Genomic DNA, 19,487 nt, shown 5'->3' on the forward strand with positions numbered 1-19,487 from the left:
TTTTAAGCAAAACGAAATCGGCAATGTCCATTTCTTTTGGACGAACAATCGAAACACGCACTGTCAGCGAACTGTCCTACATGTAACTCTTTCCGATACTATTGCTTCTGTTTAAAAGGGGGTGATTACATGTGAAAACTCGCCTCGGTGCGAGTTTGATACCGGTATTACATGAATGGACACTTTATCTCGACAAACGTGATTGTGACGCCCAGGTGACGCCATATTGGATTGGATGTCGAAGAATGCGCATGCACTACCCGTTCCAGACTCCCAGGAGAGTGATTTCATACTGGAGCGAACAGCCGTACCGCGTTTACACGAGACGTACTCGGTAACTGTACTGGATTGAAAATTTCGCCCCGGTACAGTTACCGGGGTGAACTCGCACCGGTATGACTCGCTCTGGTATGAGATTTTGTGCTTGTAAACGAATACAGAGCCACAAGAGGGAACTGGAGTGAACTCGTACCGGAATGAAAGTCGCGCCGGTATCATGTAAACACCCCCTTTTTCTCTTAGCCCCTGAACACGCCGAAACCTATAGTCGTTCATAACAACTAGCCCTGACGGTAAATGAAAAAATTAACTGTAACTGAATATCTGTTTATTTGCAGGCCTTTCGGATGGTGTTATCAGCATGTAAAGTTTACTGCACTTGTACAAGATCTTATCGTTTTGATTCCATTTCGCTCTAACTTCAACGGATGCCATTAGTTACACTGTAACTACATTTCTTACTAAACGTGAATAAAAATGCTTTTTAATACCTTTCACCAGCTGTGATTTGCTTTCGGTTTGGGCCAGAAACGTCAACAGAACCTTTTAAAAAGTCCTGAATTTATCTTCCTGCTTTTTACAGAGGTCACACTTGGTACACCCTTAGTCGCTCACACTTGGTAGATGGTGTTTGCACTTACCTGTCTGTCCTTACCTTTCTGTCCTTTCGTCGCTGAGCTTGAAGATTTCTACGTCTGCCGTTCTTTATTGTTGATGTATATATACTTTTGATAACGTTTATTGATAAATGTTCTACACATACCTGAATGTCTTCCGGCCCATTAGTCGGTTTCAACATTTGCTTCAACATGCGTTCAACATTTTGTTGAACCAACTGTTGTGGGCGTTTAAGAGGTCCTTCAACATTGTTGAAACTTTTAAAAAATGTTCTCATACTCATTAATAATTCATCAAGCCAAAACAAAGCAAATCACTACAGTGAAGGAGGTTTAGAAATGTGATCTTAATTATCATAAAATTTTGTGAACTTTTGCGTCGAATTTCTCCAAGAATTATCAATAGTTTGAGAAGCTATATCAAACACTCGAAAGAGTGTTTCCTCCTATTTCCAAACACCTCGAAGTTGGTTAAAAAAAACTCGGCTGCGCCTCATTTTCCCAACCTACTTCTCGGTGTTTGGAAATCGGAGGAAACACTTTTCCTCGTGTTTGATATATTACTTGAAATCTTATTGAAAGCGTGTTGAATCAAATTTAAATTTGTTTAAACTTACATTCAACATCGATTCAAGTTTTCCTCTGCTCTCGAAAATGTTGAATGGCGTTGAAACACTCAGTTCAACATTTGTCCAACAGTTGCCCAACATTTGTTCAACCCGGCTAACTTTTGTTGAACGAATGTTGCGCAAATGTTGAAACCGTTTACTAGTAAACGGGCTTTTAAAAACATGTTCACAAAACAAAAACGAATACAGTCAAGTGACCGCAAATGGAGGTGTATTTAAAACTTTTTATTTCAACAATAATCAAATAGACAAAAACAAGAAGTTTTTCCAGTTTTTGCCGCCAATCTTTATGAAATCGCAGCAAGTCTTCGCCCAGTTCGACCTGAAAACAGAGAACGTGCATTAGCATTTTTTTCTTGATCAAAAGACAACTCACTAGAAACTTGGTTTTGTTCCGCAATGAAAACTCAGAGATTCAATGCCTTTTCGGTCAGTTTGATATGCCAAAGCTATCAGAATTTCTCTGGAGTCATCTCTCAAGTTTTGAGTTATTAGTGCTATTTAAGGAGAAAATCTCCAATTGCTTCTTAGACGAAGAATACTATGTTCTAAAGAAGTGCTTTATTTTATAATCTTTTCAGTCTGCAGATGAAAAACCTCATACAACTTTGTGATCAATAAATTATGTTAGTATATATAGCAGGCACATTCAGCCAATTAGTCAATAGCAACAACGACAGAAATCGATAAACATCGAAGGTTAATATCGATTGTTATTGATGGAATGGATAAAAAAAACAAGTTGTATTTGACGACTACCAAATCCGATTTCCAATAGCAATCAACGTTGACTGATCGATCAATTATGAGTTAATTAATTGTTACTGATTGTTATGGGAAAACTTTGGAAACCCTTTTGCATACTAAACTTAAATCATTGGCTTAATTTCACTTTATGTTTCCAAGCAAAATGCACCAAATACAATAGCGAATTATTTCAGCTCATTACACTTTATGGTTGTAAAGTCTGAAAGTATTTACTGACGAATGATCTTAAGCTACTATCCACTGTTTACTACCGGACAAATGAATAGCTAAGTTAAAAACCTGAATAAACTGATAAACATTGTTGCTTTGTGTGGCTAACGATTGGTACAAAGATTTGATCACTTCCATTCTCAATGAGTTACGTAGTGTTGTTTGAGATCCTTCATCCTGTTGCAGGGAATTCATGATCTTTGCCAAGGAGCTTGGAACTTTTAAGGAGCCTTAAAAGTGGCGATTTTAAGGCGTCTTAAAAATGGCGATTTTAAGAAGTCTTTAAAGTGGCGATTATAAGAAGTCTTAAAAGTGGCGATTTTAAGAAGTCTTTAAAGTGGCGATTATAAGGAGTCTTAAAAGTGGCGATTTTAAGGCGTCTTAAAAGTGGCGATTTTAAGGCGTCTTAAAAGTGGCGATTTTAAGGAGCCTTAAAAGTGGCGATTTTAAGAAGTCTTTAAAGTGGCGATTTTAAGGCGTCTTAAAAGTGGCGATTTTAAGGCGTCTTAAAAGTGGCGATTTTAAGGAGCCTTAAAAGTGGCGATTTTAAGGAGCCTTAAAAGTGGCGATTTTAAGGATTCTTAAAAGTGGCGATTTTAAGGCGTCTTAAAAGTGGCGATTTTAAGGAGTCTTAAAAGTGGCGATTTTAAGGAGTCTTAAAAGTGGCAATTTTAAGGAGTCTTAAAAGGGGCGATTTTAAGGAGCCTTAAAAGTGGCGATTTTAAGAAGTCCACTTCAAAGTAGTGATTTTAAGAAGTCTTTGAAGTGGCAATTTTAAGGAACCTTAAAAGTGGCAATTTTAAAGAGTCTTAAAAGTGGCGATTTTAAGGAGTCTTAAAAGTGGCGATTTTAAGGAGCCTTAAAAGTTTCGATTTTAAGAAGTCTTAAAAGTGGCGATTTTAAGGAGTCTTAAAAGTGGCAATTTTAAGAAGTCTTAAAAGTGGCGGTTTTAAGGAGTCTTAAAAGTGGCGGTTTAAAGGAGCCCTAAAAGTAGCGATTTTAAGAAGTCTTAAAAGTGGCGATTTTAAGGAGCCTTAAAAGTTTCGATTTTAAGAAGTCTTAAAAGTGGTGATTTTAAGGAGTCTTAAAAGTGGCAATTTTAAGGGGTCTTAAAAGTGGCGATTTTAAGAAGCCTTAAAAGTGGCGATTTTAGGAAGCCTCAAAAGTGGCGATTTTAAGAAACCCTGAAAATTTTTTATTTTATTTCAGGGTTAATTTTAGTAGTTTAAAAAAAGGCTCAGTGTTCTGAAAACGTAAAAGAAAATTGATTTGGAGTGTGTTTGTAGTAAAAATACGGCGTCTTGATATAAATACGTTCTTAACTTTCTTATGTACTTTTTACTTATTTTGTCAGCCTGAGTTACATAGGGTACTTTTGGTTATTTTATTTTAATATTTTTTCAAAGGGGACTCGCCCACATGCTGATAACCAAGTCCCCTTTGAAATTAACCTACCTCCGCGAACAGGTGCAAAGTTCATACATACAAATGATTCGTTTGTTTTCTTTGGATAATAGACTCAACAATATTATTACAACCGATAAACGGTTGCAGGAAGATGTATATATATATGAAAAAAAACAGGACTCGCTGATGCATGCGAATATGAAAAGCGAATAATTTTTAAGCTAGTATTTTATATTAAGACAACATGGATTTCTCTTCCCAAGAAATTAATGACTGTTCACAAGCTTTTTAAAATATTGCTTCACCCAGCCTTGGTTTGCAACAACTCTGATCTGCTAAAATCTTTGCTTACGTTATATTTGTACGAGTCGTTGACCGCTTGCCACGATCAAACTAACACTCCAAAAAAGAAAAAAAATGGAATCTAACATAATTTGTTTCGCAGAATGGTCTACGCTGAAATCCGGCACTCCTTTGACACGATTTGCATATTTTACTTCAGGAAGGAACCCTTTGTCAGAACGCCCTTCAGAAAATTGTTAAAAACAACTGTTACTAAAGTTTAAAATAAAACAAAGCAATACCAATATTAAAGTAGGATTTCGATGACTCCGTGTTATCATTTTCAAATTCGTATAAGTTCGATTATGCGTATTAGTTATATAGTAGAAAGCGTACGTAGTTGCACGTGATTGAAATACAATGTGACATGTAGAGTGACCAAGCGGTGTGCGTCACCACCCACAAAGGGTGCTGGGCAAATAAAGTAGAATCGCTCATTGCCTCTGGTCACGATCGAGAAAACATCTCTCGGACGCAATCTTTACTTACAGTCGCACTGAAATGGACATCTAAACTTTGCTTCTTTTCCTAAAAACTATCACTGAAGACAGTTATTCGGTAAATTAAACGCGGTCCAGTAGCAGCCGTAGATGCTTCTTGTTAGATACACACTGATACACAAGGCAACTTCGTTTCAGCTTAATAAGTTATTCCCGGCTCGGAGACAATCGAAGGTAAGAATTTTTAACTTTATTCTTGTACTAGTATTAAGTGCCGTCAATTCTTCTTATAAACGCTGCTTTTTTTTATATTTAGACTGCGAGTGACTTTCTTGTCTTAAGTTCTGTAGCGCGCGATGGATCTAGCGAGCGGCGAGGCCGCGAGTCATCAGTTCACTTATACTGTAATTTGCAAAACTCACCGTCACTTTTTGCGGTGATATGAGGAAAAATGTACGGCTGCTCGCAATTTTTGCCCATTTGTTCGTTTGCTTTTTCATCATAGTATGAAAGAGATCTACATTTTCTACGTGGATTGGTTGGAGAGAAAAAGCATTCGCCCACTGGTTTTTCCAGCCGGTTTCCCGGGAGTTGAGCCACTTGGTTTACACGATCCCTTCATAGACTCTTTATTAGTTCAACGGCTTCCTACGGGAAAACCATAAAGAGTAGACCGGGTAGATTTCCAAAATTCTTAAGTAGAAAGGATAGCCTAAGCGCAACGACCCCCAAAAATTGGCAAAATCTGGAAACAGTAAGTAGCTCAGTTTAGCCCCAAGAAAAGCAGTAACATCAAAAATCAAAACAACATGGCGGCAGTGAGGCGCGAACAACGCGAACAAACGCTTCGGATTGAAAGTAACTTAACCAGCACCAAGCCAATTTGTTGTTCTAACTTCAAATCGAATTTCAACCGCGAAAATGATATGTCACAGACTTTTTTAACGACGAAATTTTCAACAGCCTAATCGGCCCTCCAGACTGATGCTCGTTCCGATTGGTCGAATTTCGTGACGCACACCGCGTGCAGAGTGTCAAATGGTGTTAATAAAACTGAAGTACTGAGTGTCCTGTATGATCAACTGGCTCCTAAATCATGATTTTAAAATAACTTCGACATGGCGTTTTTCGAACATATTGAACAAGAATACAAGTTAGCGATGTTAAGGCCTTTAATAGTAACTTTATAGGTGATGTAACCTGTATAATGATCTGAACTGCAATTTTTCTTGCATTTAATATTAGTTATCAGCAGCTTTTAACAATTAATTTTGAAGTTGCGCATTGGACGATTACGAAACATTTGTTCATTTGTATTTTCCTGCGGATTAACTTTACAGTTAGTTTAAAAATTGCTTATTCTCGTGTTACCTTATTGTAGGAAATTAACGCTTGTGTTGATTAAGGTATTCAAAAATAATGCGACTAAAATAAACGTGAAATGAATAGAAAATTACTTCGAAATAAAGGAAATTAAAACGAAAAAATGAAAGGGTGTCAAATTTCAAATCGAGGAAAATAATTTACCGAGGAAGTTATCTCAGTGAAGCCAAAAAAAGATCCTCACTAATTCAAGGAGGCTTAGAAACACCGATGACTATTGCTGTCGAGTAGAGGAGGTCTCATTTTCTGTGCACGTAGAAAAATTATGGAATCGTATAATAGATTCAAAATCTATCTTGCCCGAAATCCATGAGGTAGATGTTGAAAAGTCCTCCTCGAGAGCGACCATGGACCATAAATATTGTAGAAAATTTAGCCAGCTTAATTTGTCAAAGATTCAAATAAATTACGCGTTAAAGGAAAGCTATTGGGTTTTTTTTTTTGGTGTCAAGAATGTCTGGTTTGGATCCAGAATGTTGGACTGAAATGATGCAAAGTAAGGTTGCGGACATGAACGCTTCACTAATTAACAGCGAGTAAATGAACCTTTATAAACATTAACATCAGATGATTTACAATTCGCGTTAATATAATGGAGGAGTAATTTCCAATAATAAGGTATTTTATTCTCAACACAGATTCTCCTTCCCCGCCGATTTCCAAGTCAAACCTATCAAAAATCCCTTCGTTACCGATTCAGGGCCTTATTTTGATTGTTTTAGTTCTATCCGAAATACTTTCGCCCATTTTTTCATTTCATAATTTTGTTGGGTAGTTGCCACATCGAAAACAGCGGCTCGACTTCGTATCTGTGTGTTAATTCTCTTGTGGTTTTCGTTTTTAATCTGTACTTTTCGCTTTTGTTTTACCTCGGTGTATTGAGTGATGCATAATGAAACTGTTGAACGCAAAATTTTTACAATGAAATTTTAAAGTTCAAAGTCGGTCCGCAATTTTTTCAATTGGTTTACGGACTTGTATATATTTCCTTTTTTCAAAAGGAAGGCTTTAATGATTAACATAATCGTCAACACACGAGTGACAACCTTTTTAAACGTTGCACGAAAGGTTCAAAACACATTTTGTTTCAGCTAAAGTAATTAAACCACGTATTTTGTAGCTTCGGCTCTTGTCTAAAAAGCGTTTAATTAATCTAAACGGCTCAGAGCAATCAACAACACTTCTTTTAAAGCCAGGCCTGTCTCTGTTTGCCTAGAAATACCAGATATACCCAGGAACGATTCAAATAAAGTCATATTGCCCCTGGGTTTGTTTACAGTTGGATTGCTTTCTTCACGGCATCATCATACTGTTGAACGCGATAGTTATAATCGTTTTCAAGCAAAGGAAAGAACTGCAAAAGAACTCGCGTATTCTGTTGTCTAGCCTGGCCTCCTAACAGGTGTTATTTTCATACCGATATGGGTCAGTTAGATTGCTCAGAAATTGCATTTTAGTTTTTACTGATTTCGGAAATCGATATCTCACAGCAGATTGCCTGAGAGAACTGTGGTGAATTACGGAATCGCAAACAAAGTAACAATCCCCCAGTCTTCAATAATTTCCATCAGTTGGTGAATAACGAAGTTGTGAAAAAGGTAAGGTTAAAATATAATCAGTTAGGTAGTTATTATTGCATTGCATGCTGCGAGTGTAAACGGTCTTGTTATTTCGGTTTCTGAGGTACGTTATATTTCCTCCTTTATTTTAATTTCCGTTTTTGCCGCTTCGTTTCGGCTCCTGCCCCTTTCAACAAGACACGGCTTTTCGGATAAAAGCATAATAGAAAGAGGTTTCTTGGGTTAAGGATTAATTTATTTCAATTTTCTGTTTTTTGCATGGTGTAAAGTTTTAACATTTCGCAATGTTAGTCTTTAGTTTTAATAGTTTTCTAGTTTGCTAGGTTTTTCGCTTTTAATTGCAGTTTTGAGGGAAAAAAAAACACGTTTGAGTGCCTTCCGTGTAAACAGGTGTAAGAAACGCATAACGCTTGTGTCAACTTGTGGTAATAACAAAATCAACCATACCTTCGGAACAGTTTAATAAATACTAATTACTTCAACATATATACCTCTCCTAAAAGGTGGAGAGTTCATATATATCTGGCGGTACGTTTGTTTTCTATTGGATTAAATTGACACTACAATTGGAACTGTCCACGGCTGCGGTAAGATTTTGAATGAAAAAAAAAAATAGAACCGATAGAATCTGATGTCACTAGCAGGGAAAAAAATGCAAAAAAGCTGTAGTTCTGAACCTTAAAATGTACTACATCAACGGTACACAACGATTTAATTCGGTGAAAATCTGTTCTGAAGAAATAGGCTGAGAAATTTATGCGTTGTGTTGTGCAAATTATGTCGGCTTTACTGCCCGACACTTACACCAACGCATCAGTAAACACCGCTATTCTGCTATCGAGAAACACCTTGAAACACAACATGGCAACAAAAGAGCAAAGATCGATCACCTCTTTAAAGTCCTAAAGAAATGCAGAAGCAAGTTCGATTGCCTAATATTCGAGATGCTGTTTATAAAGGACATCAAGCCTTCTCTCAACACCCAAAGTGACTCAATTTGCGCCAAACTTTTCACTTGACACTTTCGTTTCTTTTTCTATTGGTTCGTTTTGTTTTACGTTGGGTAATATACCCATAGGACACATAAATATTTTATTGTTTTTACGTCTTTATATATTCTTGTTTTAACTTTTACCTTTTTGACTTGATAATGGCGTAGAGTAACGCCGAAACGTCGTCCACTTTTTAGAGTTTTTAAAATGTTTTTAAAGAACCTTTTAGCGTTTAACATAATAATAATAATAATAATAATAATAATAATAATAATAATAATAATAATAATAATAATAATAATAATGCAGAGACATGCAAAAATTAACGATAAAAACCGACGTTTCGATGTCTTCATGACGCCATTGTCAAGGCCGGGAGAAATAAGAAATTACAGAGTCTGAGGCAAGGTGTAACAATAAATTAGCAGATAGTGTTTAAGGCTAATTAAATAAAAAAAAACCCACTCTGAACGTGCAAAACGACTCTATTCGCGCAAAAGTATTTATTAAATTAGCCTTAAACACTATATGCTAATTTATTGTTACACCTTGCCGCAGACTCTGTAATTTCTTATTTCTCCTTGACAATGGCGTCATAAAGACACCGAAACGTCGGTTTTTATCGTTAATTTTTGCAGGTCTCTGCATTACCAAATCTTTATTGATAATAATAATAATAATAATAATAATAATAATAATAATAATAATTAAAATTATAATAATAATGATGATGATGTTAATAATAATAATAATAATAATAATAGCGTTCTTTTGGGTGTATCATTACATAAAAGTTTAGTAAAATGGGAAAATTATTTCCTTGTCTTTTCGAAGGGACAAAAATGTCGTTGAGAGAACGAAATAAGATAACCTAGCATTTTTGGAGAGCCATCAACAGTTAGAGAATCCGAACAGATCAAATTATGTTAGCGTACATAAATATTCGCAAACTATACACAAACGTCCTCATCGACATTTTGAAGTTTTCTTCTTAAATATTCTCGCTGGGTTTCCCCACCGCATCGAACGTGTTTATCCGCGCATGGCCAGGCCGCCACCTGTTCCAGGCTCTCAGACTGACGAAGGGCTTCGCAAAAAGCTAAAATCGAGCCTGAAACAAGTTGGACGACCAATTTTATTTCTCCTTTGTTTTGCGTTGTGAACGATTTCATATCAAGCACGTTAGTACATGGTTTTAAGACCTTCCACAAAGTTATACCGATGTGTGCTTAGCGACCTGGTCTTTGACTGAAAACGAGATTGCTGTTGGCTTTGTTTTGATGCAAACCTTAATGCATGATCTAGATATTGAAAGCAAGGCGGTTTGTATCAAACAGACTCCCAAACCTTGTTTCCAGTTAAAGATTGTAATACTTTTCCCAATAAAAGTGTTTATGAAGCGCCATCTACTGATGAGTAATTTGTTTGGATGCAAAGTTCATGAAAGTGGGTCACAACTAATACAAAAAAGGATCATCTTTGCTTCCACAAGGCGCACAGAGACGATTGAAACGGCAAGATACGCTGTCTTTAGGGCTAATCTTCGCTGTAAAGCTGTTTATGATGTGCCGTCTATTACAGTGCAACGAACTCAACCGGGACCACCCAACATTGATCAGCCAATCACAGGTCACGTTTACAACAAAGGAGTCCGGCCTTGGTAGTTTGTAAACCAATCAAAAACGAGAACATTTCTTTAAATTTTAAAGTGTCGGTTTTTTCGGTGGCCCCGGTTGAGTTCTTTGCACTGTAAAAAGTAATTTTCTCGTGCTCTGTTCATTTGTTTCTCCCGCTGTTCGTCGTCTTCCTCTTTCTCCCGCTGTTGGTCACTATAATGAATACATAAAATGATTTTCAAATTTTGCCGTCTTCAAGGTTTCTCTCTGTTTTTCTGAAACGCAGTTGGCCATGCAACTTTTCACCAAACAAACGCGGGCGGCAAAACAACAACAACAACAACAACAACAAACAAACGCTTGCTAAAATATATTTTACCAAGCTGAATTCACCATTTTAGCACGCAAAATATGTTGCAATGCCCGACGAAATTATTATAATAAGATATTTGAGAATGATGATTATTCCAGAAAGTGACGCAGGCATACTCGGAAAAAAGAAATCCGAGTGCTCCTATCAGGAGCTACAGGAGACTCGTGCCTTAGCTCCCACGAGTCTCCTGTAGCTCAGTGGTAGAGCATCCGAACTAGTAATCGGAAGGTCTTAGGTTCGACTCCTGATAGGAGCACTCGGATTTCTTTTTTCCGAGTATGCCTGCGTCACTTTCTAGAATAATCATCATTCTCATTCATTCACCAGGCTGGAAATATACCATCACATTTCTTTCAATATAATATTTCATTCTCAACAAAGATTCTCGTTCCCCGACTCTTTCCAGGTACTTTCGCCAATTATCTCATTGAAGAATTTATATTGTTTGAAGGTTGGATTCTCGCCACATTAAGAACACAGCGAAATAAAACAATTCGCAGACTTTTCACTGACGGTTTCAGCTTTGCGACTTCGTATCTGTCTGTTACAGTGCGACTACTATTACCAGGGTCACTTACAACTGGCCAATCAGTTCACAGTAGGATACAAACAGTGAATAATTTCAAACTTTTAGTTGTTTTTTTTGTTGTTGTTGTTGTTGTTGTTTTCCGTCTACTCGTGATTTGGTCAATCGGCTTTGGTTGAAATTCATTGTTCTTGTCTCGCAATCTGATTGGCCAGTTTTGTTTAAGTGACCCCCGCACTGTAATTCGCTTGTGGTTTTTCTTTTAAATCTGTACTCTTAGTTTTGCTTTTGTTATACCTTTTGTATTGACAGATGCATAATAAAACTTTAAGAATGAAAAAATTTTCAAGTCCAAAGGTCCCCTATTTTTCAATTGGTTTACCGACTTGTATAACTTTCCTTTTCAAAAGAAACGCTTGACTGCTTTCAGCCTTCACAGACCTCTGACAGACAAGTTTAAAAAGCCCGGACGAAAGGTCCAAAACACATTTTGTTTCAGCTAAAACTTAACAAAAATCTCGTATTTTGTCGCGTAGTTGAGGATTTTCTCTAAAAAGCCTTATAAGATGAATCTAAAAAAAAAAGAAACAATTAACGACACTTCTAACGACACTACTTCTTTTCAAAGGGTTCTTTTTGTCAGTTGGTTTGCCGACTCGATTGTTTTCTTTTGAATAAAAAGATTTACACAGTAACTGATTAACAAAATCTTGACTGACAACTTACCAAACGCCGCACGAAAGTTCTCACAGCTCATATATTTTTTTTCAGCTTAAAATCATCTTCGATGAATCAAAACGACACAGAAGCAATTAACGACACTTCTACGAGAGCCACGCCACCATTTTTTTGCATGGACGTACCAGATACACCCAGGAACGAGTCAAATGAGGTCATATTGCCCATGAGTTTGGTTATAGTTGGATTGCTTTCCTCAACCATCATCATACTGTTGAACGCAGTAGTTATAATTGCTTTCAAGCAAAGGAAAGAACTGCAAAAGAACTCGCACTTTCTGTTGTCTAGCCTGGCCGTTGCGGACATTCTAATAGGTGCTATTCTCATACCAGCATGGGTCATTATTGCCTTACAGATTATTGGGCAAGTTTCAGTTGAGCATGTCTGTAGGTTACTAGTAATCAACGGCAAGTTGACGGTGTGTTTGCTGTTCTCCTCTCTTTACCATTTAACGGCGATTTCTTGGGAGAGGTATGTGGCAATTCGAAAATGGGTGGACTATAAGATTACTGTGACAAAAACGCGTCTTAAACGTATGGCAATAGTAGCTTGGTTGGCAGCCATTGTCATAACCTTTCCTGTCCTTATAATGGAACTGATGGGTATAGACAGCAAAGTTCTAAACACTTGGATTATTGTTGGAAATGTCTGTGGAGCAACCAGCTTCTTACTCATTGTGTATTTCTATACAATGGTTTGCCTCGGGATACGCAAACGAAAAACAAGCGATTTCGGTCAAGTTAAAGCTCTTGTACAAGCAAAACTGCAATCTAAAGTTGCCAAGACCACTGGCTTAATAACTGCTGCTCTATTTTTCACTTTAGTACTTGCTGGTGTTGTCTTTAGTTTGGGAATGATTTTTCCAGCCTTTCGTACAATTTTTGTTTTTCAAATTGGAGGAACACTCTTTCAGCTAAACTCCGTAATAAATCCATTAATTTACTTTTACAGAGACCGCCTCTTTAGAAAAGCAGTACTAGAGTTGCTCGGAATGAAGAATCATGATCCAGTTTATCGCCGGAATCGTACCAAAATATTTCATGGAGGACAAGATAGGTTTAGATCGAAGGCCGATGATGCTCAACGACAAACTAAAATCGACGAAAATCGCCACCGACCTCGACAGAAAAGGTCGGCATCGTGCAATTTACTTATGGGTCGTAACGATAAAATGATGTTGAAAAGATCATCGTCAGTTCCAGCCCTCGTTAATATCCATGCCAATTAATGTCTTAGCCGGTTTGAAAATGCAAGAACCCTCAGTTTCTGCAGCAATCCATGCTGAAAGGGGCGTGCGATGTCAAGCGAGAGAAAACCGCGAATCACCCGGTGAAGCTGCAGCAGTGTAGTGTTACCATCTAACGGCGATTTCTTGGGAGAAAATGTCTGCGGAGCAACCAGCTTCTTACTCATTGTGTATTTCTATATAATGGTTTGCCTCGGGATACGTAAACGAAAAACCAGCGATTTCAGTCAAGTTACAGCTCTTGTTCAAGCCAAAATCCAATCCAAAGTTACCAAGACCACTGCTTTAATAACTGCTGCTCTTTTCTTCACCATCATGCTGAGTTTGAGAATGCTTCTTCCAGTCTTTTGTACCAATTTTCTTTTGCAAATTGTGGGAACACTCTTTCAGTTAAACTCTGTAATGAATCCTTCAGTGTACTTTTACAGAGACCGCCACTTTAGGAAAGCGGTGCTAGAGCTACTGAGAATTAAGAAACCTCAACCAATCCAAGTCAGAGATGGTGCCGAACACTTTCGTCGACGACAAGATATGTTTAGGTCAATGGCCAATGTTCAGCAAGAAATGAAACTCCAAGAAATCCCCGTGTTCCCGATCGCGACCGACAAGATCAGCATCTTTCGATTTACAGGTGCATAGTAGAGATGAAATGATCTTGAAAAGAGCGAAATCGCTTCGAGCATTCGTTAATTACAGCAACGATTTAGATGGTTTGAGAATGGCAAAACCCTGTACCGTCAAAGTAACAGCTACAGAAGTCCACGTTGAACGGAATGTGCGATATAAAGCAAGAGAAATTAGCCAGGAATCATCTACGTACTTACGTCGTAAAACTGCAAGATCAAATTCCTGGGATGCTACATCGTCAGAAACATTCCAGGTAAACGTTTTAACCAAAACGGCGCGGCATTTCTCTCAGTGAACGCAGTTATTCCATCGGCTGATCGTGAAACATCGACAAATTCTGGATCTACCACATAAATTAATGGTACATTAAGTTGATTCACGCCCGTGATTTTTTTTTTTTTTTTTTTTAATGTGTGTCGATTGAATTTCAAGATCCGATAACCCATTAAAAAAAAAGCCTATTCAATGGCATCTCGTTGTGAATGGAAACCTCATTTAAGATTGTTAGGAATAAATTGCAAATTACTTCAGTTTTACTTCGGAATCATCTTTAGCAGATGACCCAGGATGAGAAAACTTCACAGTGAATTACAGAGTAAATCTAAACTGAATAGCTTACAGGTTAACTATTCCTCCAGACTTCCATATTGGTTTAATGCATTGGTGGATAACGAGGTTGTAAAAATTAAGGTTAAAATATAATCCGGTAAGCAATGTTGCTATTGTACAGCAGCGCGTGTAAACAATCACCTTTTTGTTTGGGTGCGCTTTTCGAAATTTTTTGAAAGAACGTTTATTTTAAATTTTAGTCCCGGCCGAGTCTAGAGTAACGTTACGCATCACGCGTACGTTATCCTTGTACGTTTTTCAATGTTCCGCTGTTTATATTTATAAATGAAATACCGGGGAAAGCATTTGTTATTCACCAAAAACCGTTTCTACATTGGTACATGTGAGACACATCGGTATCTCTCTTGGCACGCGGGGTCATAGAGTGATTTAGTTGTCAAATTTTCGGTTAAACAAAACTAACCTTGAGGAACTAAAAAAAGCTAGGTAAATAAAAAAAAAACTATATAAACCTTTCAAATTTTTAAAGTGCTAGTAATGAAAAGTTGAAATATGAATGGTTGTAAAACTTCGAAAGTTAAAAGATACACAAAAGACACTTACAAAATTGACATATAAACAGATTAAGTTTCTTCACGGCTGTTCATGGGACTCGGGGTCATGATGACGCTAACAGCAATCGGGACCCCCCCCCCCCCTCCCCCCCCAAAAAATAATAATAATGAGATAAAATAAAAAAGAATTTGATAACGCGACCGAAAACTTAACTTGTGCCAACCGAGAGTACAAAAGACAAGACCAAGAACTTAACTCGCGGCCTGAAAGCTTATCTCTCGACCCATCGCGAACCCCTCCCCCCCACCCAAAAAAATAATAATAATTTCATAACGCAACCGAAAACGTATTTAAACTCGTGCCTAAAAGTACTCGGGCATAAAAGAGCTCAACACATGACAGCTTGTGCTTTTCTGTTTACCGTCTTGGATGCAGTTCATGCAAATGCACAGGATACAAAAAAACAGCAAAAGAAAACGTAACTTGAATATTTTAATTTCATTCGATCATTCTCTCTTTTACAAGTTCCAGTCATTGAACACGCTAACGGGCTTTACTGAAGACTGTTCGAACTGCGGCGGGAATTTCCATGAAAATTTGTGAAAATTTTACAAATTCTTTTAAGGTAACGATAAGGTTATGCCATTCAAACTTCTAACTTAGACCAAAAGGCATGGTCCTATCTTCAATCAACGTGTAGCCAGATAGACACCCTGTGTTGCTCGGCCTTTTTATCTTCTCCAGCATTAAAAATGCTGCAGGCAAATCTCCTGGGTCTTTGGATACTCTTGATGACGGACCTAAGAAAACGAAAACAATGAAATAAGACAATGAGTGTGCAAGAAACTCAAATGTTATCCATCTTTACTGGTGACTTCTCTTGCCACTTTTATTCCTGTTACAAAAATCTGCGTATGTAAGGACAAGTCCTACGACGATTAAGAGCTTAGGACCACTCACTAGATAAGGCTAATAAAAATGATATTACCATGTGTACGTAAATTAAGATCATCCGCGTGAGTAGGCAACGGCTGAGTAACGTTTGTTCTAAGTTAGTAAACCAGCCTTCCAGAGTGAGTCGTTGATAATAATTTCTACTGTAGATCACGCACTTGGGAGAGCCCTAGTCGATTCTGTGGTTTGTTTGTAAATTTGGATGTGTGGCTACTAGGAATTTTCTTTCCTGACGTTTTTCTCAGCTTTTAATAACTATTTACAAATTACCTTTGGACTTAGTTGTTTTCGATTCCTCTTCCACCGTTTCGGGTGAGATTTCGTCTTGGAGCACAATCTGCGCAAACAGCAATAAAGAGAAACAAGTTATGAAAAAAAATTTTTAAAAAAATTCGCCTGAGTAGTTTTCGATTCACAGCCTGTACCTCTTCTTTTGCAGCAGACATTCCTGCACAACGATATGGTGCGAACTTCTCGCCTGATTGAAAAATATCAATCCACGCACTTTCGAGGTTAAAACGCTTGTGGTAACATTAATCATATGTTCGTGTTTTGTGTCATTTGTCTTGTGATTTGTGCAGGACAATATGGGATTTTTTTTATCTTCCCTTGTGATCACTGAAATGTAAAGTTTTAAGTGTTATGTTACCGCGTTGCCCGCATAGATGGGTTTGAAAGCTGGCCAAATTAAAAAATTCGAAACTCGAATTTTCGAGGGTAAAACGATTATGGAAGTTTCTAAAATTTCATGTTAGTTGCGTGATGGAATTTTATGCTGTCAGTATCATACGATGGTATTGGGTGACATCCGGCACGTACACGGAGTGGGTGTGATCACCCAGCTTGCACAAGGGTGCGGCTGTTCAAACCGCACACTATCATAAAGAACGAGACAAGTCATACTTTCCAGCTGCCTTAGCACAAGTTCGAGTCAGGTTCCGTTGTTTTGTTTTCTTCTTCCTTTTGCTTCGTTTATGTGTTGATCAAAGGCTGGTATTGTGATTCTTGCTTTCATAATGATGTGTTAACTGATGTTCGAAGCATTAAAAACATGAACGAGATATTATTATCGTCAACGCGTTCGCAAAAATTCATTGTTGGTAGCAAATTAACCCCAGTCCTCACTTATTCTCGTCTTTTATAATTTTCCTGAAAGGGTTTGTCCAATGTTGTTGGTGACTAAGGCTTCAGTCACTATGCCTTGTGAAACCCACGTGTTAGAAAAATTTAAAATATCCATGGCTGCGAAGGGTACAGATTGTATTCTATGTTTTCCTGTTATCCTCCCCACATTCAACACATAAACAGCAAAATATCTAAAAATGTGGGAATCCTTTTCAAATTACGCCATTTCTTACCCTATAAACACTCTCAAACAGATATATTACTCACTTATTTTCCCCTACCTCCATTACGGTATTATGAGTTGGGTTAAAACCTACTCCTGAGCAGATTAACCAAAGTTCAAACAAAACAAAATAAATCAGTTTACGCTTCATATTTTTTTAGCCATAATACAGAAAGTAGTGCACCTTACTTCAAGCTACTAGACATGCATACCCAACATAGATAACCTTTTTAGACTTTTGGGTGTGTTTAATTTGCATGTGACCAGCAATTGTACTGAAAACACATTTCAAACAAATGGAATGAGTTTACTTCAGGGGTGTGATCGGTTTCAATATTGCCCACAACTTAAAATTACAGGTCAATTAAGCAGATTCATTTATTGGGCGGAGAGAATTAAGTGCTCAATGCAAATGCTAAAACGTTTTAAAAATGAATGTGTTACAAATCTTTGTTATTTATTTGTTTTTTTTTTTTTAACTTTATACATTCATGCATGGCCAGCATCTTAGCGTTAAGTTTATCAATCATTTTTTTTATATATATGGGAAAAAATAACTGAAACTTTTCTAGAGATTCTGTAAACAACGTGGAGTTCCCTTGCCTTAAATTAATAATTTGTGAAAAACAGCTGGTTTTAGCTATTGCAGTGTGGTTGTTGTGTGTAGATCTGTTTAAGTGTGAAGGATTTTATGGATTTTATTATTATTATTGTTATTGTTATTATTGTTATTATTATTATTATTATTATTATTATTATTATTATTATTATCATTATTATTATTATTATTATTATTATTAATTTATTATTTGGTTTTTTTCTTTTTCAAGTTCGTCCAGACGGATAATGTGTCCTCTAGAATAAAAACGGATCGACCGGCGTTGTTGTGAGGTGAAATGCAAGAGGCCATCAAATGCCTGGCACCCCCAACGGACGATGATATGGTGAAAAATACCCAACTAATGCACGGGGAGGATACTATAAATCACACCTAACTTAGCTACCTTATTCCTACTTTTTGAGCAATATCTTCATGGCTAAGGTTGAAACGGAGATTTTAACCATAACGCATTAAAACTGCTCATTTGGAAACAATATGTAGACGACATATTTCCCTTATGGACTTTAAACAGAGAGGACATAATGCAGTTCATAGGGCAAGCAAACAAACACCACCCCACAATTAAATTTACGGCTGAAATTTCAGAAACAGAAACGATATTTCTTGATACAAACATTTATAAAGGTGAAAGATTCAAAAGCAATTCAGTTTTCAATAAACATTTCAATATACGCACTTCTCTTCGTGCCATCAACCAGGGGTCAAAAAAGGGCTTCATCAAACGCGAGGCTCTGACACTTCTCAGAACAAATTCTTCTCTGTTTTTAACAATCATTTATTGTAACTTGTATTTGAGCCATTCTTTACTGGCTTTCATTCCATCACAAGGAGAGGTTGATACACGTATGTGATGTTGCAGAAATTTAACTTTATAATCGAGGGACTTGCTTGTGATTTACAACGTTCTTGCATTTCCCTATTTTTGGAGTAAGGTGCTTAGCTATAAAGTGCCTGCCTCTGCCTTTGTTTACAGGGTGTGAATTCACCAGTACAGAATAAAAGTTAATAATAATAATAATAATAATAATAATAATAATAATAATAATAATTCTTTATTAAAATATTCCACACAAATTGCTATTTACAAGTTAAAAGTATATAAAAAAGAGCTATCAAACACCTATTTATAATTCATTTTGATTAAAAAAAGATAATATTTTCAAGCAAAATTTCAGTAATGATTTTTTTAAATATTCGATTGCGAAAAACAAAACTGAGACTACTTTCGAGCATAATGTTTTTGTAAAGAAAAAGAAAAAAAACAAACAAATGTCATGAATTTTTAAAAAAAATGAAATTCGGCATTTCAAAATCAGTTCCACTTAATAAAAAGAATAGAAAAAAAAAAGAAACCAAATGTGCATCTCTCAAATGGCCCCTTTTGCAGTTTCAATGTCAACAATAATAATAATAATAATAATAATAATAATAAAAAATCTATTTACAATTTATTTCGATTAAAGAAAGAGACTATTTTAAAGCACAATTTCAATAATAATAATAATAACAATAATAATAATTTTTTAAAAAAAATTTTTAATGAGAACTCTTTGTTGACATATTTCAAGCAAATTGCTATTCACAAGTTAAAAGTAGAAAAAAGAACTATTAAAAAACTATTTACAATTTATTTTGATGAAGAAGAGACAACTTTCAAGCCGTTTC

General features: G+C 36.6%; 1 protein-coding gene and 1 long non-coding RNA gene across 3 annotated transcripts in view; one reads left to right on the forward strand and one right to left on the reverse strand.

Moving 5' to 3' along the window:
- The window catches only part of LOC146487733 (uncharacterized), an 11,566-nt gene extending 10,792 nt beyond the window's left edge, over positions 1 to 774 (forward strand). For both annotated transcript variants that reach the window (XM_085126295.1, XM_085126305.1), the window contains one exon: positions 618 to 774. In XM_085126295.1, the coding sequence (XP_084982421.1) occupies positions 618 to 646 (29 nt within the window). In that variant the 3' untranslated portion in view covers positions 647 to 774. The remainder of the gene's footprint in view (positions 1 to 617) is intronic.
- Positions 775 to 15,377: 14,603 nt separating this feature from the next.
- LOC146487735 (uncharacterized) lies at positions 15,378 to 16,432 on the reverse strand. Its single transcript, XR_014867886.1, has 3 exons — positions 16,278 to 16,432; positions 16,123 to 16,189; positions 15,378 to 15,698 (listed from the first exon to the last, which is right to left on the reverse strand). It is a non-coding gene; the product is annotated as an uncharacterized LOC146487735 (long non-coding RNA).
- Positions 16,433 to 19,487: the final 3,055 nt, after the last annotated feature.

The sequence above is a fragment of the Pavona decussata genome, unplaced genomic scaffold (assembly GCF_977016875.1).
Source record: "Pavona decussata unplaced genomic scaffold, jaPavDecu1.1 SCAFFOLD_13, whole genome shotgun sequence".
In the NCBI taxonomy this organism is placed as follows: Eukaryota; Metazoa; Cnidaria; class Anthozoa; order Scleractinia; family Agariciidae; genus Pavona; species Pavona decussata.